The 24374-nt window shown below is 36.0% G+C and overlaps 1 protein-coding gene across 14 annotated transcripts in view; it reads right to left on the reverse strand.

Annotated features, from left to right (window-relative positions):
* Window positions 1-24374, reverse strand: part of EPHA6 (EPH receptor A6) — a 575874-nt gene that overhangs the window by 237742 nt on the left and 313758 nt on the right. For all 14 annotated transcript variants that reach the window (XR_014578284.1, XR_014578285.1, XM_083820701.1 and 11 more), the window contains one exon: window positions 18695-19030. Coding sequence is in view for 12 of the 14 variants with exons in the window: in XM_083820701.1 (XP_083676827.1) it covers window positions 18695-19030 (336 nt within the window). In the remaining 2 variants the exon portion in view is untranslated. The remainder of the gene's footprint in view (window positions 1-18694; window positions 19031-24374) is intronic.

The following is a 24374-nucleotide window of genomic DNA, read 5'->3' on the forward strand; positions in this document are numbered from 1 at the left end:
CTGTGAGGCATGGCATCCGGCGGCTTTCCTGAGATGCTGATTTAACAGTGATTGAAAAGCAAAACTCGATTTGTAAATGCTTTCACCATTCCTCCATACCCATCAAGCATGAGACAAAAATCTATGCCAACTCTGTTCTGGCCTAGGAAGCAAGTGAGAGCTGGCATCAGCCTTGCTTGACAGGATGCAGAGAAAAGGCGCTGCCAGTGGCTTGCACCCCTGGGCAAGCTGCCTGGGTGCCCCAGCCCAGGCAGCTGGGATGGGAGCTGGAGCTCGTCTCCTTCAGCCCTTTGCCTGCCCCCTTGTAGGCTCTGGCTCCTTCTCTTACTCTTGCTCTGCAGGACTGCTTAGGGAGAGCAGGGGTTATGGCTTATTCTCTGAGATGTCGGTTCTGAGCAGTGTGGGGAGCAAAGAGCTCATTGTGGAAATTGCAGAAATGTCTCTATTTTATAAGCCGGTCTTAAAATAGCCAAGGCGCCGAGAGGAGATGTGGAATGGCATTTCATCACGGTGTGGAGAAAAAGGCAGGTATTAGCCACGTGCTGCCAGTAACCACAGCCAGAGCAAGTTGAAATGTCTTTGTCAAACTTATTTTTAACTCTTCTCTCTCTCTGTGCTATATATTTTATGTATGTATGTATATCCATGTGCGTATTTATTCATCAAAAATACAGGCCTGACCTAAGAGAAAAATGTAATGAACTCATTCTGGTTTTGTCATTGTTTGTGTCTTCAGCAAAGTAAAAGCATAACTCAAGGTAAGATGAAATACTGCCTTTTAAAATGAAACAAAACTCATCCTCCACAAAAGCACTTTACGTGAGCACACAGTCTGCTCATCATCCGTCCCCTTTTTGCTAGTTCTTTACAACTTCAGATATAACCAGCTAATTTCAAACAAACCAGGTGATGTCCAAAAGACAAATTCCTACAGCTTTCATGAGAATCAATACATGCATAAAACCTGACCTACCAATAAAGGTGTAACTGTGAACTAGTTGCAGCAACTCTTTTCATTTGTTCTATCAAATTGGTAGGAAATACTGGAAACAGCCCCAAGCACAAATTTAAAGGAAATGAAGTTATACTACTCATACTACAAATCTTAAAGAACAAAAAAATTAAAGGTATTTTTATGAGAACTAGGGATAGCATCTACTAAGAATTGAAAGGATGAAATTAGGTAGGTCTAACTTTGCTTAAAGACTTTAAGGTCTTTATTTACTGCTTTCCTTTATCAGAAACTTTTTTTTTATATGGGAAAAAGTAATTCTCAAAAATTCTTACAAAGGAAAACTAGAACTTGTTAAATTAACCAAGTTCAAACTAAAGGCCTATACTTCTGAGGGGACAGTACAAAGATAATTAAAGTTTCCAGAGATAAATTGAGTTATTTTATTAAGCAGCATCTTGTTTTTTATAGCTGACAAGAACGTTCAGTCACCAGCAACAAAAGAAAATATTGTGATTCTGGTATCAGTGTTAAGCCATAAAAAGAAACAACATACAACTTACACCTCAGTTAAATCTCCTTGCTAAAAAGCACGCCTTTAAATAAAAACAGGCAGACGTTCACTGAAAAAGCCACAGCAGAATCTATGATGGCTTCAGAGAATGTAAGGAGAATATATTTCTTCCAGAAAGTTGTTTATATTGAGCTGCTCAGGCGTATCAAGAGGAACAGTATCAGTGGTAACCAAACTCCTGAAGCTAATGCATTTAGATGACAATTACCTTTAAACTGCAAGATATACTGATTACAAACTGTTCTTTTCACATTCTTCAGCATTTCCAGGATTAAAATAAATTAATTGCCAAATGAGATAAGCACATGATAGGAGGTTTTACATTCCCAGACTCCTGCACATCAGTAACTCCTCTGCAGATTAGACCAGGGGCCTCCAATATCCTACATGGCCAAAGGAATGAAAGGCTCTATGTACTTGGCTGGATCACCTAAGTGAACTTGCAGAACCTTTCATAATGTTCAGTACAACATTTTCTACTCATCCAAAAAGCAGTAACTCTGGAAGACTGAGTATTACAGGCAGTGTCCTGAGCTGGTGCCATGAAAAAAATGATTCAGCTGAGGGTTTATGGGGGACCAGTAAAAAGAGGCAGCAGAGAGCTACTGAAGAACAAAGCCAAGAAAGATGATAGAAAAGATGGGGTAAGAAGTGAATCATCGCTTTAGGAGACAGAAGTAGTGCAGCGACTGGGGAAGAAAACCGAGCTGTTGAACACAACATTGGAGACTGGAGCAAGGAAACTCCAGTGAGTGAAACGTGTGCAGCCTCAGCTACTGGTAAGGGTGGTAGGGTGGTGCGAGGCAAATTAGAGGCAGAAGAAGGTAATGAACGTGATGGTGATTGACAAATCAAGCTTGATAATAATAAAAAAAAGCTCAGTTCAGTGCTCTGTCCTTTCTACTTTCACCGTTGCAATGAGAGCTCTATAGTAATTCATTTTAAGTTGTATTGGCCGGGCTGCAATACAGAAGCTTGAGAAACTTAAATGCTCAACAAACTTCTTTGGTTTAGGAGGTAAAGACTCATTTGCATTGACTTCAGCTTCTGTATTTTCTTTTAAAATGCTTTTATCACCTGAAGCAAATGGATAAATATTTCACCAATTTATATAATTTTTTGCAAGGCCTTTTCAAGCTACTACTGAATAACTAATGTGTTGCTAGAATGAACAAATAACCCATTGGTTGAGAAACAGTCCCACTGATAATGAAACTAAAATTAAATCTGAAACTTCAGAAAAAACGAAATGGTTGTCCGGTAAATTCCTGAATATTGTTGTGTCCACTTTTATATCTGTGTATAGTGGACATAGAGTAAAATAAATGAGAGTCTATTTAAAGAGACACAAGATTTACAGCTCTGCTTGCTCTTTAAGGTCACACTCTCTTAAAGAGAATAATTGTTCATCCTGGCACTTGCTGCCACTAAAACAGTTGACAGCAACTCTAATATCTAGTCAGTAGTGATAGAGATATATGTACCTAACTCCCAACAACCTACAAGCTAGGTACAAGAACGTCTCTTGCATCTTTCAATTTGCTCCTACATTTTTAAGCTGGCAAACACGTTCTCAAAGGAAAGTCACCTTCAGATACTCGTAGGCATTGCCACAGATACACACACCCACAGCAAATGCCCACTTTCTCAATCGGACTAATTTTTATTAGTTTCTTTATCTTTTGATATGTCAGATGGGATTGCTGCAAAGTAAAAAAATTGTTTTATGATGCCTTTTCCAATCAGCATCACTGTATTTATTCCAAGCTAGCAATTAACTTCCTGACTAATTTGTCACACTTAATTTAAAATCAAGCATGCAGTGATGTTTAGAGCTACAGTCATGGCATTTGTGTTTGGCTGAGGTAGTGGTCACTAGCAATCTCAATTTATCACTTTTAATTTAAACTCCCATGCCAATGATTTTAGTTCTTAAAGCTATGACTGGCACTTATGGATTTCAAAATCAAAGGGAAAATAAACTACAGTTAAGAATTTAACCACTCAGATCAATGAAAAACTGTTTTATAACTGTGCGTGCTCCAGTTAAATCCCAGCTGCCTGACAGAAAGTATTTAATGTTTCAAACAGTTCTTTCAGTTCTTTTTCCACTTAAATACTCAGAATACCTTTATATTGCAGTAGTAAGCCACTACTGGCTTGACAGAAGTGGACTGCTGATATATTCACAGAAAATACAGCAAAGCAAGTAAAGGTGGATGCATCAACCTAAAAAAGCATGTACTAATACCCAAATGGCAGTCCATGGACTGTTTGAATGTTACCACTGTATGTCTTTCTCTTTTAAGACTAGTGACGTTATGTATTATTTCTTTATTAGAAGTTAATAGCAGAAACATAAGAGAAATTTGTAAATTGAAGAACAGCATTAAACCTATTATCATTGAAATAAATGTCAGTTATATTTCTAGACTTCTATGGGGGTGAATAATCTGGATTATTTGGTGCAATATCTCACAATTAGCAGATAATCTAGAGTTCTTTAACACCCCTTGAAAAAGATAAATTGATACATATTTTATACTACTATTATTATTTGTTAATATGTTTAATAAAATAAACCCATTCATTTCATGAAAGAAAGTCTATATTAATGTGTCTGTGTATAATGTTGGCATGCGCATGCAAGAAAAATACATAGAGAAGGAGATAAGCAGGAGTCCATATATTTTTCCATACTATGTATGACAGAGTAAGAAAAACCCTTTCAGGGAACCATCTTGGTTAGTGGAACCTAAGAAGTCATTTAAGAATGTTTAACAAGACCACACTTGGGTATTTCAGGAGGATGTTTTCATTTCTTTTGTTTTGTTTTACTTATTCAAATCAGCCTTTCCTCAATCATATTTTTCCATCCAAAAAGGGACTGTTACAGTTTTTACAGGGTTTAAAATCTTCAACAACCTTTTGTTACTTCCATATATTTTTGTTTTGAGATCATTAGTGTCATTTAAACACTGAAGTTTTTTCCACATCTTAGCTGTGAAAAAGCCAAGGATGATTTGAGGACAATTCTCTCTTTCAACAGACTTGCTATAGTTCCTTGAATTTACAGGATTATCAGCTCCTACTCTGCTACTTTGAGTTGCTTACCTTCCCAAATTTTCATTCATTAAAGTAGCATGCTGTGCTTTGTAGCCAAATTTCCCATACAGGAAATATACTTCAAGAAAAGAAAAAAAGGAAGCAAAGCAGTACTCATTACAGGAGTGACCAAAACTAAAATAAAATAAAGTTCTTTCCTCATAAAAAATGATTAATTTTCAAAATAAAACAACAAAATGTTTAAGTATTCACTATTACTGGGCTAGCTCTAAGCATTTTTTTTTTCCGTCATTTTTGTATACTTGGCTTGTACAAATGCTGAGTACGTTCAACTGCCAGTGAAGGCTACAGGAAGCTCCAAGTTCTCCTAAGCCTGAAAAACAGGACATCTGCATCTCAGCGGAGCCATACTAGCCTCACGGATGGTTATACCATACATGGTTTTATGTGCCAAGTCTTATGCTCTACCTTCTAAAATGTGAGAAATTCTACCTACTTGCCTTCAAGGATCACTGGTGTAATGCTTGCAATGCACATAAAAACAACCATACACTAGAGACTATGAATGCAGCAGAAAACCTACAACAGCGAAAAAGGCACATCGAGGTTAAGCTTTGGAAAATTGTGGTAAACACGGGACAAAAGGGACAAAGGACAGATGAAGGTGATGTGGAATAACACTGACCTGTTATCACAGAGGCTTGACCAAGAAAGTGTAGGAGATTTACATAATTAAAGACAGCATAGTAAAACATAAAACATGATTCTTAATTAAAGTTACTTGAGAAACTTTCCAGTGACCTTGGAACCTTAATTTTTTAAAATGAAGATATCAGTAGTAACTTAGGTATGTATATTTAATATTTGATGTTTTATAGCTACTTAAAAATAATTTCTCAAAGAAATGAATACATGATGTTGCATAAAAATGGCCGTGAAAGTCACCATAAGTAATACAATCTCCTTGATTAAAATCTGGAGTATTTGTATTACTGCCAATAAATCTATGATACTATTATTTTGTGTTGCAAATATTGCAGTTGCTACAAGGACTATTTCACATTGCTTTAACTCAGAATAGTGGGATCTCTTCACGCTTTAAAGTCCAAAGAGTACAGCCAATACAACATTGATTATTGCAAAGGTATTTAAACAAACTCAATAGATAAGCAGAAATATCAAAGAAAAAAAAAAAAGAAAAAAAGGAGCAAAACAGAAGTAGTACAAAAAATAATAAAAAAAATCTATAAGCAGATTTTTTTTAATTCTTTAGGAAACAGAAAAAGCTGGTTGGTCATTACACTGGCCACCTAGAGTAGTAAGGCTAAGTGTACTAAGCTTGCAGTTTCAGGTGTTCCACCTTATATCAGAGATCAGAAGTGCTTAAATGGCACACTGTGTTTAAACCATTTGCTTTCACAGTTACTCCACACTTCTATCGGTGTAGGAGATAATATGTGACCCCTATCCTTCTGAAATAAATGTAACACTTGCAGTGCATTTTATCGATTGAGACGGTACTAATGGCTTGGTTTATAAAACAAGTCAGTTTCCATTAAGCATCTCAGTGATGGGGCAGCATTCTCAAAAGTGCTCAGTGAACTGCATCTCTCAGTGCTTTGCTTTCACTGAGGTGCTTGATGAGACTTGAGCTCCTGCGAAAAGCAGCCACTCACCTGTCAGTCCTGCAGAAAACATGCACACCCTGTCCTTACTCTGTGAGTACTTTCCCACTTGGTGGAATACCCACAGTGTGTATCAGGAGCTGTGTAACAGGAATCCCACTTCTTGTGGGTAAGGACTTTATTTTGTAATCTGACATAACAGCTTTTCACTGTTGGCCATATCACTACTTAATTCACAATACTCTACTCAGGAAATAGATTATACGCACATCAGGTACTTAAAATGTTACCTGTCAAAGCAAAGACTTAAGCAGAAATATGGGAAGACAGTTTAAATACAGAATAATGTAGACAGTAGGGAATAGATTGCATTGCATCTAAACACGTTTTTGGAAGTTTTGGACAGTTTTAATGGAAATGTAATTTTAGTGCTATGTGGAAATGTAACTCATGTATCAATCTGGTAAAGATATTAAAAAAAAAATTAAAATATTTCAACAAAGTAAAATTTTCTTATCAAACAGAAAGATCTTAACATACCATCATATATTTTATACTAGATAGACTAATAAATCAGTGGTGAATCATTATTTGCACGCTATTTATACATATACTGACAGTTTTGCATAATGTATATTTATATAGAAATAAATCTATATATAGCAAATATGATGTATTTTTACCCTTTACGTTATATTCAATTATAGAATAAATTCCAGATTGAGATTTTAATTATTTTTAATCCTCCATCAACTGAGACTGAAGAATACTGATTTGCTCATTCCACCCACTCAAATTATTTTTTAAGATGTTACAGTCTTATTCTCCCTAAAACTACACAAGAAAACTGTATTTTCAATGTCTGACATTATAACCATCATATTAAAATGGAAAATAGAAAAATGAAGAATATTTTATTCCCACTGGTGTTTAAAAGAGCTTAGATTTATTATGTTTATAAGAATGTAAAGGTTATCTGGAGAGTTTATCCAGAATGCAACTGTATATATGAACATGGAAAAACAAGATCTGAATTTATTTTCCATGCAGAAATCTGCCTTATGGAATTGTTCACCACCCAGTATTGCAGCTAACACCATGGGTGCTTACCTAAAAACGTCAGGCTATCTTTATGAACCAGCCGTGCCATAGATTAATGATCGTAGGAGAAAAGCTAGAGTTTTAGAGGTGAAGATAATGAAGCAAATGTGATAGATAACTCGTAAAATAGATAACGATGCCCTGCTGTATGTCCCTGAACCTTCACAGAATTGCACTGATACATACTTTGGAATATGGTGTGAAGGCATTACAATATCATGTTAATACCTTAATAGTGGAGGTGCAGGTGGCTAAATGGGATACAGGAGCTGTATCTGCCAAGGGGTGGAGGTTTCAGGACACAGCTTAATTCCTTTTGCAGCAGCTCCTCTGGGCTGTAACATGAGAGACTATTCACAGTGAAATTTAGGTTCAAAAATCTCCCCCCAAAAACTTTGTTCATCTGAGATTATAGTTTTTTAGTATTACAGTCTGTTTTATGTACCAAAAGTTCCCACTGAAACTGGCACCACTGAACATGATTAATACAGGAACAGGTCAGGGAGACGTGTAGATAAAGCTACGCTCCTCTTTTAACCAGCTGGCACCAAAAAAAATATACCAGTGCACTAAGTTAATACAGCTCCACAGTCACACATGTTCTCTGAAAAGGTACAGACTTTAATCTTCCATGCTGTCAGCTTGCTTCCTTGACCATGCAAAATTCACTGCCAAATACAAGCAAGCATTTTCAAGACAAATAGTATTTCTTACATTAGGAAAATGTGATTTTCTCTATTTCTTCTCTCCAAAGATTCTAGTCAACTTGCATTATTTATAAATTGAAATCAATATTTTCTGTAAATTAGCAAAGAGGGATGGTAACTATCAATTAAAATATTTTCCTTTTATGAGAATAAATCATATTTATGAACAATTGGCATTGACATATCAGCAAGTCACCTCAAGTCTAATTAGTGAATGACATTTCTAGTTTGACAGGAAAGTGGCAATCTCATATCTTTTCTATTGTTGATAGACCGTAGTCCATCATCCTTGAACTATAGACAGAATTTCCTGAATCCCATTACACTATTACCATACCCTGTAAATTTTTTTTTCAGTCCTCGCTAATTCTCAATTATAGAAAAAAAGGAAGTGCTAAATAATTTTAGGAGAACAATCTAATTTTGAAAAATGAAGCCTATAGTTTAATATTATATATATGTGTGTGTGTGTGTGTGTGAACCAGTTGCTGGAATCATACAATTTGTTTTCCAGACTGACTTGAGTGAATACAATCAAATGATCATTTATTTTTAAACTGTAAAATACAGTGTTGGAAACTGGCTGAAGAACTTGTTAGTAACTTACAGGATCATATATCAGCTGTTTGCAATGCATAACAAGTTAAAATTTATGAATCACTTAGATAATGCACATTAATTTCTAAACCCTTCAATACAAATATGGATCAAGCACATGATTTAAAAGCCACTGAATGTGTTATTTAAAGTGATACGGACAGGCTTAAAAAATATTACTTTATATTCAAACAGAATGAGCACAAAAATAATTCTTGCAAATATACCTTAATTTACCGGAGAATGGGATTTAATTAATACCAGAGGAATTCTTAGGGAAATGTTGTTATTTCAGCAGAAAAGTTGTGCCTAGTTATCTGAGTGCTGTGGATGAAGGCAAAAGAATTAAGCAAGAGTAGAGTAGAAAACAAGCATTCATGAAAACATTAGCTGAGCCAGATGTCCCTTCCATTTCAGTCAATGGGACATCTGTACCTGACTTCTAGTGAAACAGCTTTGGGACATTAGAACTAATTTTGCAGTTACATAATTTCTTGTATTTGGTTTAGAATTTTCAAATACTGAGTAGTTCAGTGTACAAAATGACATTGTTATTTCAAGAAAGAAACCATGAACAAATTGGTCTAGATTGCTGAAGACATTCCTTCTTAAATATATTTCATTTTATTTATTTATTTATTTATTTTTAAAATTCTAAATTATTTCATCCACATGCTTCTTCCTTTTATTCATGTATTCCTTGGGAATGCTCACGCATATCACCTTCCTTCTCCTTTTGGCTATCATAATGACTTTACACGCAGACAACAAGCTCAAGCACTTTTATCTGATACAATTTTTGCTAACTTCCAGGTCACTTTAGTAAGTGAAAACAACAGAGACAAAACACTCTAAATAGCTAGTCCATCACAGAATTAGTTGCACTCACTCCAGAGGACCAATGAAGTGTGAAACTGTATTATTGGAAAAATCCGCTCTAGAATCTGTAGCCACATCTTGAATATCTGGCAATATTTCTGCTTATAAGAAGTTTTTTGGGGAAGTCTAAAAGAGAGGATAAAGAAAAATATGTGTATTTAATATGCAAAACCCACTTCTCAATGGGAACCATTACATGATTGCATGAGATTGCATGCTAGATGGAAATAAGATTTAAGAGATTAAGAGTGTCTTTTTTTCCCTTCTTTTGTTTCCTGCTTACTAATCCACCGACCAATCTTGACACTGGTTTTCACCCTCCCTCCTCGTCTCTTTCAGACTAGGATTCTGACTGAAACATGAAGTCTGACTTATGACAGGATAGTGAAAGGCAATATAAATTTCTACACTAAATATTAAATGTGCATATCCTGGCTACTATAATCTTTTCAGAGGAGCAAACTTTATTTTTTATGTTATTTTTTCAGTGGAGATCCACTATAAATTTTACAACGGTGATAAAACATTTAAGTATGTAACATATTTATCTGAATATGAAGATAGCAAACAGATGTCTCTCATTGATTTGAGCAGGAAAAGGTAAAAGTATGTTATTAGAGACATTATCTGCAAGCTAACAGAACTGGAAAATAAATAGACTTCTGAAGCTTTAGAAACTACATAATTTTGAGTCTGCTCTCAACCTTATTCCAATGTGCACAATTTAATGCCATTATTGTATATAAATGAAAACTATTTCCAAACTGTGAGCCTAAGGCAAATGCATATGGAAGAGTCACAGAAGTGGAAGGAGAAGGGTTGTTGAGTGTAATGAAGAAACTACATTTTAAGAAGCAAATGAATTGGAGCAACCTGCTACCAACATAATTGCTTTAAAGACCCCATAGCAAACATCAGCAGAATTGGTTTGTAATTTACCATGTCCTTCGTGCTCCCTAAAGGTTTGTGTCAAAGTCATGACATCTACAAACACAATTTGTTTCAGATAGACTAGCCATGATGAATGTCTTCCTTTACTACCCTTGACCAAAATCACTTCTCTTGCCAAGAAAGCAACAGAAGTCTTCATGTCACTTGTCATATACTGGGAACATCAGAGGTTTTTTTAATGAAATAGCTTTCAGAAATGTTTAGGTAAACTTTGAAAACAGAAGGTTCCTAATATAACGCTGAAGAATTTCGTAAGTCGGTCAATTAACATCTGTGGCAGAGGTTTCTAATTACTTAAGGCACCAGTTTATATCCGAAATCTCTTGTACCCTACCCTGACTATAATACTCAATAATGATTCTTCTAACTCATTCATGGCAAGAGGTTCCAGCTAACTGAAATGTGCTTGATTATCCTAAGAGGGCTCTTAACTGAGTGGAGTGCAGATAGCACCAATAAGCTTAGTTGAAAATTCTGTTTAAAATCTCCCAAGTTGATGAATAAACATCTCATCCTTGATCATGGAATGTGCTGAGTGTCCTCAGCAGCTGCTGACAATAAAAGGACCAAACAAAATAAAGGCATATTTCTCATCCAGTGCTACACGCCTACCAATTTATGTGTAACCATTATTTTACAGTATTCTCCACAAAGGTACTTTTCACAAATTGAGAGAAAATATTGGTATTAAATACACAGTTGTTGCAGAAATTGTATGTGGTATTCTAATGACAGCAACTGAAAACAGAAACTTGCTGAAAAAATGCATGTCATAGACAAATTACCAATGGTTATAAATAGTACTGTGCTATGCAATGAAAGAAACTATTATAAAAGCCAAAAGACCACACTGACAAGCAGATTATGGGAAAAATACTTCGTGGTATTGATTAACCTCTTTCCCCTACTCCTCCAAGCCAGACTTTCACTTTGTCTCCTCATACTGCATAACTTAAAGAAAAAATATCTTAAAGCTATGTGAAGTCTGACTAGCTCAATGGATAATACCGGTGAATGAGAAACGAAAGTAAATGGAATCAGGTTGACTTTTGCTGCATTAAAGATATGGCTGAACATCAATATCTGCTAGCAGAAAGAGGCCACATTTGGTAAAGAAAATTTATAAATATTTAAAATATCTTCAGGATACAAATCAAGATTATTTAGAAGTAATTTTTCACCTATGATTATTGTGTAGGCATCAGACATATTTCAGCAATCAAAGAATCATCAGCAAAAAGTCTAACAGACGCCAGCAGATGAAAATCTGTGGGTAACAACCATGCTGCACAAAGATCTTTCCTTAAAACTTTGCATTTCATTCACAGAATCATAGAATGGTATGGGTTGAAAAAGACCTTAAATATTATCCAGTTCCACCCCCCCTGTCATGGGCAGGGACATCTCCCACCAGACCAGGTTGCCCAAAGCCCCATCCAGCTTGGCCTTGAACACCTCCAGCTTCTCTGGGCAGCCTGTTCCAGTGCCTCACCACCCTCTGAGTGAAGAATTTCTTCATAATGAATGCCTAATCTAAATCTACCCTCTTTTATTTTTAAACTGTCATCCCTTGTCCTATCACTATACTCCTGGACAAAGAGTCCGTCTCCAGCTTTCCTGTAGGCCCCCTTTAAGTACCGGAAGGCCACTGCTGGAGTCTTCTCTTCCCCGGGCTGAACAACCCCATCTTTCTCAGCCTGTCCCCATAGGAGAGCTGCTCCAACCCTCTGAGCATCCTCATGGCCCTCCTCTGGACTTGTTCTAACAGGTCTGTGTTTCTTATAATGGGAGCTCCAGAATCTTTGGGTTGACCTGAAGAGTGTTCAACAGCATCTGAGTTGAAAAAGTCTGAGAATGAAGACTTAGCATTTTTTCCTTGTGGTTTTCTTTCCAACTTTAAATGCTTAATGTATACATACACTGAGATAAATATGAATATATATACATATAGTTTCACAGACGAGCATGAATATTCACTGCATAATGCTGAAAATCTTTTTAAAATTGAACATGTAATTGGAAAAGAGCATTATTCAGATGTGTCTTAAAATAGGGACTGCATATCTTAAACTTTTTTTTATTTATTAGTAATCTCTCTTACTATCTTCATGCGCTACTCAGTATGGGCCTTCACAGACTATCTTTAGCCAGTAACCACTGTGTTAATATTTTTCTTCAAATTTTTCACATGAATAGCACTGGCAGCAGTGTTCTGCACTGTTTTGATAACAGTACATGGTTTGGTGAAAGTATCGATGCAGCTGAAGGTATCAGGTCCACAAATGCCAAAAATTTCTCATTTATTGTCATCTATGAAAACTTCATGATATTTCTTATTTAATCAAATCATGTGGCTTGAGCTCTGGTAATGTCTGCTGGAGGCTGTTTTGTGACTGTTTCATAACAGGCTTTTACGTGACCTGCTATTCCATTTTGACAATCGGTTATTACAAATAGCTGTTCCTTTAGATTTAGAAACCATTAACATAAATAGTTTGGAAGATGCTTTAAAGGGTTTTGTCATGCCAGTATAAGAAGATAAATGTTCTTGACTTTAAAGTTACAAAGGACATTTGCATCTATAGAGGCTTGAGGCTTAGGGGAAAAAAAGGGAGGTTGATTTTTGATTAGGGTGAAAGTCAGATGCTACCATGCAATTCAGAATTAGTGAACGAGGCCCTCCCCTCCCACCCCAACAAGTGTCCTGAAACTATGCTGTGATCACCCAGAGGGATTGATCCTGAAAACTGTCCTGGTAGAAGTAAATGCTTCCGAGATGCTATGTTTACAGTTGGATGAGGCTCTTACCAACTTGTGCTGTCTGCATTGTTAACATCATGATACATGGTATTAATGCGTGACGATGCGGGAATGTTTACTCCTGGAAGAGGCACTGAAATCCTTCCATGCACTCCTCAGTTCCCACAGCTCTAAGGGAGTGAAAAGAGGCTGCTGTTGCTACAGCTCATCCGCACCAGGGTACAAATGCATCTGAAGAACTACGTATACCACGAGCAATGAATTGGCCATAACTTATCTGGAAACATGAATTAGATGAAAGGCAATCTGTTTTCAGAAACCTGCAAGATTTTACCACCAGGTTAGGAAACATCTTATCACCTACAATATATCTGCCAATGGATATAAGATAAAATGACAAAGGAACCCTGCCAGATTTGCAGTTTCAGAGTCTGCCCTAATACCTCAGCTAGGCGCAGACTGTCTGCACTAGACAGACGCTGCAAAACAAGACCGGTCTTCAGCACAGTGATAGGGTGTGTGCCCAGACAGAGTCTCTCATGACAGTTTGTCCACCGGTAGCAGGTCTTCAATGCTGGTAGACCAGAGTCACTCATGAACTGCAGGACTGAGGAGGGATAAAATGAGATTTCTGGGTTGCGATGGCAGAAGGAGCTCTTCTCTATAGCATTAACTTCCTGCCAAGGTGGAAGAAACCCATGAAAGGAATGATGCCCATGAAACGTCCCATGTCTGGCCTGTGGTTTTAGGGGAGGTCGCTGCCTGTGGGGCTGACAGAAAAAAAGGTGAGCTGGGGACTTCGGGTGCAGAATCCCACAGGAGAAACACGATGAGGTGAAGATGCAGATCGGACATGGAGGAAACTACTCAGTCAGAGACTCCTTGGTCACACAGTTGAAAATGGGGGACTGGAGTGGAGCAGGCCACAATCTGTTTATACATATATATTCACACACTCAGGGCATGTCTCACAACTCCACTCTACCACCATGTAATGTTAAAAAAGCCCTCTGTACTCAGGTAACAGAACATGTGAATGTTCACTGAGTGCATGTATATGTTCGTTATTATTTGGAAATAGAAACTATTGTTTTAAGTTCTGCTTTGCTTAATTATTCATTATTTACTACATAAATTATGCATGAAAACCTCAAGTATTTCTGAGTTTTCTTTAGGCAATGCAGACTCCAAGAAAGTTATGTAGTGAGGTGTCTCTTCCTCCCATTAGTCATAAGGCAAACATAAATTACAATTCAGCTGCCTTTTTACACAATGATTTAAAGTCGACTGAGTACAATTACTTCATACTCAGCATACTCACTGCAGTATAAAACTTTATCGTCCCCACAAAGAAAAGGCATCGTAGCACTTTGCAGAACAACAGCATTACTAAACATTCCTGATGAGGCTTTTTTTTGAAAATGTTTTACCCTTCAGTTCACAAATTACTTTGGCAGTGATTTGGGAAAGCACTTAATTCGAGCTAATGTTCTTCCTTGAACAAGGACTTTCCTTAAGTGCTTTACTGAGCAGAATCTCATTCTGTTTATCTGTCCATTTATCTGAATTTAAAGTATGGATTATTTTGATATCTCAAAATATTTAGGGAAAAAAACAACAACAACAAAAAAAAACACACAATACAAGAGTGGCTTATACCTGACCTTCCCTCACCTCTCCATCACAACATCTAAGTTTTCCAGCAAATCCCTACCCCATCTTTGCCACATTTGCTGGACAAGGCAGCACATACTGTGGTCACACAGCAACTATACGTGTACTTTCTTAACTGACTAGCGGATATACAAGCTAAGTGGTCGGTCAGCAGGCCTCTCAAGTCCAGTATACAAGCCTAACACAGCTGAACCTTGGTTTTTAACTTGTAGACCCAACCAGCAGCTTGACGAGCGTAAGTGACCTCAAGGCTATTTTTCATGCTTCTGTTGAGAGAACGGAGTATCTGGGAAGTCTTTTCCTTTGTTATCAAACTGGAGTCGGGTTCACAGCTCTTCAGGGTGCCTGACAATGTGACTGAATAAACTTTGTTTCCTTATGAAACCCAGAAAAAAAGGCTATTGAATTTATGAATATTTGTACAAAATTAATAACTAAACAAGTCATGAATGCTAACAAATTGATTTTATATAGCTTACATTAATGTCAGTAAGTTTTTTTCAGTATTTGATCAGATCTAGTAATGCTTTTGTCATCAAATTGCAAAGTGGTTTGCAAAACCTTTTCAAAATAAGTGTTACTTTCCTTTAGTTTGCTTCCTGCCATTGTTAGACCTCAGTGTTGTACTTAATCTTGCTGATGATGGTGATCACATGTAGAGAGAGTTAAGATTTTAATATTAGTTGTAGTATAACTCCTAGAGATGAGCCTTAATCACTTTCGAATTAGTTCACTTCTCCTGTAAGCAACTATTCTCCTTCTGATGCTCTCAAGACTCTCTGCTCACTAACTGGTGTAGAATACAACTCCGCAGTTTCTGTGGATGCCCATGGTACTATTCACTACATTAATCTGGTCAGCAAAATACCAACAGTAGTATCTTCTCCAAAAAGAGAGAAAAAAAAAAAAACCACAAAAAAACACTGAAGAACAAACTAACAATTTTACATGTTTAAAGAACTATCTGTTAATTCCACATAAACTGTCAAAAAGAAGGGGCCACTAGGGGGAAGTAAATCCAATATGCTCAAAGAAAATAAAATGCTAGCTCCTCAGCTACTGTAAATTATTGTACCTAACAAGAATGGTTTGGATTTAGAATAGCTAAAGATATTGTTCCATATTCTTAAAAAGGTAGAGTAATTGAAGAAAAGAATTTATACAGAGATCTATCAGCATGTAATGTGTATAAAAAAATATTAAAACAGTATGTATGAAAAGATTCAAATAAAAAGAAAATATGAACATAGTATAAATAAATTGTCTAGGTATAAATTATTATAGATCTGGATTTTTCAAATTAGCCACATCAAAAGGAAAACATTGTTTTAAATGTGGATTTTTGGTACTGTAATACCTGCTCACACTAAGACATTTTTGATTTGTTGTCACTTCATGCCTGTCATCTTGGATCTTTGGTTTATATGAACATGTGTATGATATTTCAACATCAAGCAATAAGTAGTGTCCATTTCAGGATAACTATGATTAGAAGGAAATATTGCAACCATGAGTTTGCTTTTTAGTGGTACAGGTGAAAAATATTTGCAATATAAAGGCGATTATTTAGTATTTTTGGTAAATATGGCATGAAAAATACTGTAAGTTGTTTACTAATAGCTGGCTGCCAATAAAATTAAAAAAAATAAGTCATAAATACTTTTCTCAGAGAACTTCAGTGTGATTTATAAACATTAATAAAATCTCCGCAATGGTCTGAAGCTTTAGTTCTACAGCTTTGTTTTCTCAGGTCAGTCTCCATACTACCACTTCTTATTCATGACTAAAAGAAAATCACAAAAAATGTTTATTGTCTTCTCAATTTCCATCAACCAAAACCCCATTAATTTTCTTCCAAAGACTATTTCATATGACACTATCTTTCTCTCTTTTTCTTCTAAATATATAGTTACCATTTTTATGATTTTATGCAATGACACAGTTTCTAAGCCTACAAAAATATTTTATCTTTATAACTACATTTTATAGATGCCTCTATCTCATTTATTACAATGCTTCCCCCTGCAAAGCTGTCTTTTTATATCCAAATAAACATACTGATATTCTGAAAATCTGGTCTTAAATTCTCTCAAGCCCTTCCAATAGAATTTTTAGCAATGTAAGAATTATTATAGTGCAAGCAGCCTACACTCTAGACTTTACTGCCAGTGTGTCACAAATTATCAAAACATTGGTCTTTTCCCTGTTTTGAGTAAACTGCGCTGAAAATCTATATCCTTAAACCAGTAACAGACATCAGCAAAAGATGTATTATTTTTTAAAAGCCCACCACTTAAATACAATTCACAAGGTGTGTTCAGACAGCTGTTGGCCAGTTCAAAAATAAACCATCTCTCTGGTGACCTCCACTTGTGCAGGCTTACTGACTTGCATTTTGTACCATGTAACAAAACATCTGAAAGTAAGTATACAAAGCGGTAGATTCTGGCACCATGTTTTTCCTCTGATGAGAAAGGAATAGTGAGATACAAGTTCACAATGTGATGCATAGCCTGAGAGCTTAAGACTATTCTCATTGCAAGAAACATATCATTAAGTATCTTATATAATCATCTGTTCCGTTAGCATCATCGCATTAAGGATAAGTGAGCAGTTTTCATGGTTTTCCCAAACCATTTTCAAGAATATTATTAGAATTACCATCATTGTCATTATCATCATCATCACAGCAAGCTGTTAATTTTGGCATGCCCAAAGGCGAATAAGTTATTACTTACTCATCAACAAAACTACTTGTCCCAGATACACAGGTAAGCAGATTTTTGCTAGGCTAATCGATGAAAAAACCCAGGGCCTTCCCACAAGTGGAACATAACAGGATCCTCCTGAACATTAGCACTTCTACTAAATACTTTTATATGACCAAAGGTTTGGTACTCAAAAGCCTAGTTTTGCCAGTTCAGCTCATGTCCTACATTAAACACTTCGGCTACAGTTGCAATGTCACCGCACAGTAGGTGAAAAACATTTCTGGAACAAAAGTCAGCAAGGGATAATTTTGAAATAACCTTCTGATCTACAGTAGCACAAGCCAGAAGATAACACTGCTATACAGATTGTTTTGTTGGTAACCTATGATGCTTTTTGCTGGCATAGTAAGTATTTCTACAGATGGAAGAGGAAAAATGTGCAGAAATAAACTACAGAGCTCTTTTCGTTACCCATGTTTCTCATAAAGGACTGCCCTGAACATGAATCTGAACTGAAATGGTGTGTGGGGGGGAATCTCAGAAACGATAACATGAAGTGGACAATTAAAGGAACAAAAAATCCATTACGATATCTCACCTGAGGAAATGGCTCATACAGATGCTGAAATATCTTACAGTAAATCATGCTGTATTAGTACTACGAAACATTAATACTAAAGGAAATGAATTCACTTTCATTTCACCTTTAAACTGTGGAATTGGTGGGTAACGTGGTGCTTTAGTCTTTCAAAACTGAAATTGTAAGGGAAGACTTGGAAGAACATCTGACATGGACTCCAGTTGTGACAAACCACTGGTAGGCTCAGGCTGTGTTAAAGCACGCATTTCATTTAAACAGGAAGACACGTTAAGCAAAGATGTGGTTTTGTACCCTGTGTTACGGGGTCAAGGGCCAACTGACAAAAGCATTCAGTGACCTCATCAGCAGAAACTGAAAGTCCTCACACATAAAAATGCACAACAATCTGCAAAGCATCCTAACTCGCTGACCCGGACTTCCAAGAAGCAAAATGATACCCATAAAAAGTGCATGAATGACAGGGGCACAGTAACAGATGCGTGGTGGTGAGACTTACCATCTTGGTCCGTGGTAACTGTGATAGCTGTGAACTGCTTGGGGGAGAAACTCAGCTCCGAGACGCCATTCGTGGCCTCTATTTCGAAGGTGTAGTTGACATGTGACACAAAGTCCAGCACCGTCACGGAGGAGTTGATGAGACCTGTGTGCCTGGGGATGAAGCGGATGCCTCCCCCACATATCTCACACTGGCTGGCATCCGACCCGCATTTCTTACAGATGACACTGTAAGTGAGGTCTTTTCTTCCTCCCGTATCACTTGGGGGGCTCCATTCCAACATGAGAGCTGTTTCGTTAATGTTAAAAATCACATTCCTGGGAGCAGAAGGTGGCCCTGCAAAGAAGGAGGGGAAAGCCTGTTAAGCGCCTGTTGTCTGCTTTGGAGTTAAAACCACACAAAAATATAATATTAATCTTAAGGCAATTATTTGCAAGACATTGAAAAGATTATGTTTGAATAGTGAGTTCAATTGAAAATTTAAAATTATCTAAATAATTTAAATCCTTGAAAATTAAACAGGAAGGATAAACATGTAAGATCATAGGAAGCTGAAAACTCTAAATGAATTAGAATTAATTCAGAAATAATTTAAGACAACATATAAATTACTTGGGAAGGTCCAAGCTAGACTTGATAACCTAAATTTGCATTAAATATTTTGACTTGTGGGGTGCTGGGGTAGAGCTGTAGAGCTTTAACCACAAAATTTATTTCCTTATTTTTTTCCTCCTAAGGTAGGTTTTTCTGATACTTACGATCCTTGATGTCTTGTAAGAGTTAAATTGAGAAAATAAGTAAATAAATGACAGCTTTGGAATAACTACAGGAAGTAAAGTTGATTCTATTAATTCTTTAGTACCAGATATTTTTTTCTATCCTTCGCTGCTATTATCCTTGGGGATTTCTTTGCTGCTATTCATTAACAGAGCCAGGTAGCAACAGGCCAAGAGTATTAGGCACAAGAGACAGTTTACATGTTTTTCATTCCTGCCCCGCACCTAATCAGCATCAGTTTAACAGCGAAGACATCATACTTGCAAGCTAAAGATCTAAAGGATTGGTCGCAAAACAGGAGAAAAAATAGAAGACCACAGGGAGAAGGAATGCAAAGGTAGTAGCAGTAAGCAGAATATAGATAGGAAAGCTCTTAGCTAGCAAACAGGTGGTAAAGCTCTCTGTACAGTTAGAGGAATCACAAGTGATCCATTTCCAGTGGATCCCACAATAGCCAAGGTACATCCAGCAAGTTTTAAGCTGTTATGCTGACTTTCTGTGTATGATCACATGTAAATCACCTGAGACTGTATATACTCAGACAGGAATTGGTGAAGGGATGAAGGTGGAAATTGTTAGAGGAACTCCAAATAATCTTAACTCTACTTAGCATATTCTTCTTTTTAAAGCTAGCATATGTCAACTAAACACTTATTAAACACAATTTTCAAAACAAATTGTATATAAAACAAAAAAATGCCCATAAAAGTTAGGCAAGAAACACGGATCTGGCAACATGCAAGGCCTTATACTCCAGGTTTTGATCTATGCTAAGATGACTGTGGTAAACTTAACTGGTGATCTCTGGTTTCATGTTGAGCTGAATGAAAATTATATTCCCAGTTCTCATCAGAAAATCACAATGCGCTAGGATGGTTTAGTCAATGGTTAGCACAGCTTTGAAAACTTTAAGCTTGCTTTATAGCTTATCATGATTTATACGACTTGCCATCATGACTTAGCTATGAAGTTTTGACTGAGATAGTGGTTAAACTTTACATTAGGAAGGAAAAAAAATCACCAAAGCTCCTCCTGACATTTCATATATAAACCAGGATCTCAAATCCTAGCCGAAAAAAAAAAGTTATACTGTTTTTTTCCTAATAATTTAAATATTTTATTTATTTTATTTTATTTTATTTTATTTTATTTTATTTTATTTTATTTTATTTTATTTTATTTTATTTTTACTTAATAGTTGCAATTACTACAGCACTGATAGAATTTTCAAACTTTAAGCTATATATTTTTATAGTATTATACATAGTATTATACATAGTATTATATATAGTATTATATATAGTAAGCTATATGTACTTGGCTGAGCAGAAATGTTGTGTGATTTAAAAATCAAGCCCCTGAGTAGCTCTGAAATATGCACCTGCTGAAATAAATCTATTTATTCAAGTTCTTATTTCTTGAAGATGACCCAGAATACTAAAATGGACTATACCTGAACAGAAAACAATACTTCATCTGATGTTTTACTAAAAAACTCTAAAGATCTATGCAACTGTACCTACACAGATCTATAAGATATAAAACTCCAAAGATCTATACAACTGTACGTACAGCGAAAATTAATACTAACTTTAATGAAGGAAAGACACAATAATAGTTGCAGAAGAAAAGTCACTGCTTACCAAAGTTTATAATTTTAAGTGATGGTATTTGTTTACTCACACAGCATTAAATGTATCTATAAAAGCTGGAACGCTTGTAAAGGAAGAAAAAAAAGGTCTGTATGGCACAGGAGGGATCATGTGAACCAATAAATATTAAGGTTTTCTGTGAACTGTAGTTGAACATTTGAATTGTTTTTTTCTTTCTGATATTTTTTGTAACATTGAACAACTGAGGCTATGGTTTTATTAGAATGACTTTCGCCCTAAGGTAAATGATGAGTTAGCTACTAGATTTCAAGGACTTGATAATTAAAATACTTGGAAGTACGATATTTGCAGGTTTTTTTCAGTGGACAAGAAGGATTGCAGTATTTTGAAGGTGTGAGTATTTATCTTTATATCTATTTGCACAGAATTTATGGTTAGCAGCCAAAAAGCTCCTGACAGTGAAGAGCAGTTATTACTCAGAGTATCAAGGAGTCATTTAGCTGAATGGTATGTGGCTCATTTGTACTGAATGAAGATCAATATTTCTGGAACCTGGCAGATGAAAATTATTTTCGTAGTTTGCAGTTTTTATAGTCCCAAAGAATATTTTGAGTATATCCTTCCTGGCTTTTGAGTGTGACTTTGTGGTAAGTCTAATATTGTAGCATTTGACATACTGTAATATGCAAGTATTTACAAATGCAACTTGTTAACAACTGCTATTTATATTGATGCATTATTTTCCAATGGTGTGGAAAGCAGAGACAAGGTACAGCCTTGAAGATGCTGAGTTGGTAAAAAAAAGCCTCTATAACCTTAGTGTCTCAGATTCACAAATCTCTTAACTTCCCATAAAATTACTGTGACACCGGTGGTTGTAGCTACTCTGGAAAACAGTTCTTCAACTGAAATAAGCTAAAACCAGCACAGATTACTTCAGCTTCAGTTCTTAGTATTTCTGTGCAGAAGAGAGGAATAATTGTGCTTCATCTAAAAACATTCTGTGAGAATTAAATAATGACTGGTCTTAACAAATTCCCACTGTTAAAACCAATAAGGAGTTTTAGGAATACCGAAGATGATCCTTAATCACACTTACATATGTGCATAACTTTAAGCGGATCAGTTATCCCCTTAAAATAGTTGGTAATATTCATGCACTTAAAATTAAGCATGTGTGTAATCACTCATAGGTAGGACTGGAGCCAATGTTTTAAAACTGGTCTAATCTAATCTTACATAAACTACAGATATGACAATGGGTCATCACAGCTTAGTTTTTATATGTTACTTCAATAAGTTTAGCATGCTGAAACATAGGAATTAATGTGTATCCGGGCACTAGGAGAGTTTTTTCTTTTGCCTGGATTTGTCTATTTTAATGTGTTTAATTTGTTGTTCTGTGTAGATGGTATCAGTGGAAGAACTAATGTGGTAGATAAAATAACCTTTTTTTATCCATATGCTGTAAAGTGAAGGTTCTTATATTTATGATGTGGGCTTTAATTCTCATTTCTAAGAGAAAACATGAATTATTGTACATTCACATTTCAATGAATAAGAAAAAGATTACCAGTTATGTTAGGGGTGTCTGAAAGTGTATGACTGTCCGCCTGCAAGTACTGAAAAAACCCTCAGACACCCTTCATACTCAAGGCCCCTCATGCCAATTTGCATGACGATTAAATAGCTTTTTAATTGCTGTTAAATTATGCCAGTTAAACTGTGATTTCATGCAAATATTAAGCTGTAATGACATGCAGTGAATCATTTACTAAGATTTAGAACTTGGAACAAAGAGAGACAATTAATTCTAATCCTCAGATTCAGCTAAATTATGTGTCACTGGGCTTTTATGGATGTGGCCTGATTGCTTTGTTATCATTTATAAATTACACAAAGATTATTTGACACATCAAAAAAACTTGGCAGCAATAATCCTTCTGCAGACATCTGTGTGCAAGGCTCTCAGGGATTTCCTCATATTGTTTTTAAGGAAACCAAGTATATTGGTGAAAATGATGGATCCTTTTCTCACAGCAAAATTCATGACTTTGGATTTTATGCAGAAGAGTAAAACAGTTCAGATGGATGAGCATTACAAAAAATGAAGCTCTTCTGCTTTTTAGATAAAACATAGCCTGAGTGTGAGCAATGCCTTTTGCTTCATTTATGAATTATAATGAAACAAGTATTTCTACACCCTCTGTGGAGTAGACTGGCACTGATCTCTTATGGAAAATCAAGCTCACTCCAAGAGCATCAGAGTTGAGTTTATGCCTCATGCTGTGCTTCGCACCTCGCCTAGCTGCTTTGTGTATGCTCTCCCTCTACAAAGGTGAAGTGCATTTTGCCCTCTGTGGAAGGAAGGAGGAGCAATCCAAATGCTGCAGAAGTCCGGTGAGGACAATGCAATATTTTACACGACAGGGCAACGACTGTCTGGAAAATCTTTTTTTTCTTTTTTTTTTTTTCTTTTTTTTTTTTTAAGTGAGAACGTGAGAACTGTCTGCTACTGGACTCTCATAATTGTGTATTACTTGACTACTGAATTCACAGCAGAAGTGGCAGAAATTAATCATCATCTCATGAGAATACTCAGAATCACCATCTACCTGTGTCCCTTGAGTTCATAATTGCATTTTTATATACATACATATATACATGCAGCATAGATTAGTGCCACTTAGTGTGGAATGCTGTATTACATTTTCGTCTTTTCAGAATCATTTATTCTTTTCTCAATGAGGCAGGCAGGAAGAATTTCCTCATGACAGGAACTGGTGACTGCAAACCAATACTCCAAGTCTGAGCATAATGATAAATTACAAACAAATATATATATATATATATACATATACATATACACACACAAATAGCAAAAGAAGCAGTACAGTCAAAGGTTTCAAGCATGATGCTTGATTTTGCTGCTGGAACATAATGGTGGCTCTTAAAAAGTTTCAGTATGTAGGATACAGTTTGTGCCAAAGGTTTCTGAACAGAACATAAGTTTGTTGGCTCAAAATTGTTTAAGCATAATGTGAGAATAGATGCATTCAGACTCAGACTCAACAAAAGCCTGCCTGCCTTTGACCTTGAAAGATAGATCAATTTATTCAGTTACATTATAGTGGGAAATGTTAGTTTATGTACAGAGTAATCAGACAGGGAAGAAGATATGCTGTTATTTGTTGCTCACTGTGTGTGCAGAGAGATCACTGATAGAGTAGTCACATATGGCAAAGAAATACAATAAGGAGAAAGAGTAGCAACAAGAGATTGATAACAAG

This window comes from Anser anser (assembly GCF_964211835.1).
Source record: "Anser anser genome assembly, chromosome: 1".
Taxonomy (NCBI): Eukaryota; Metazoa; Chordata; class Aves; order Anseriformes; family Anatidae; genus Anser; species Anser anser.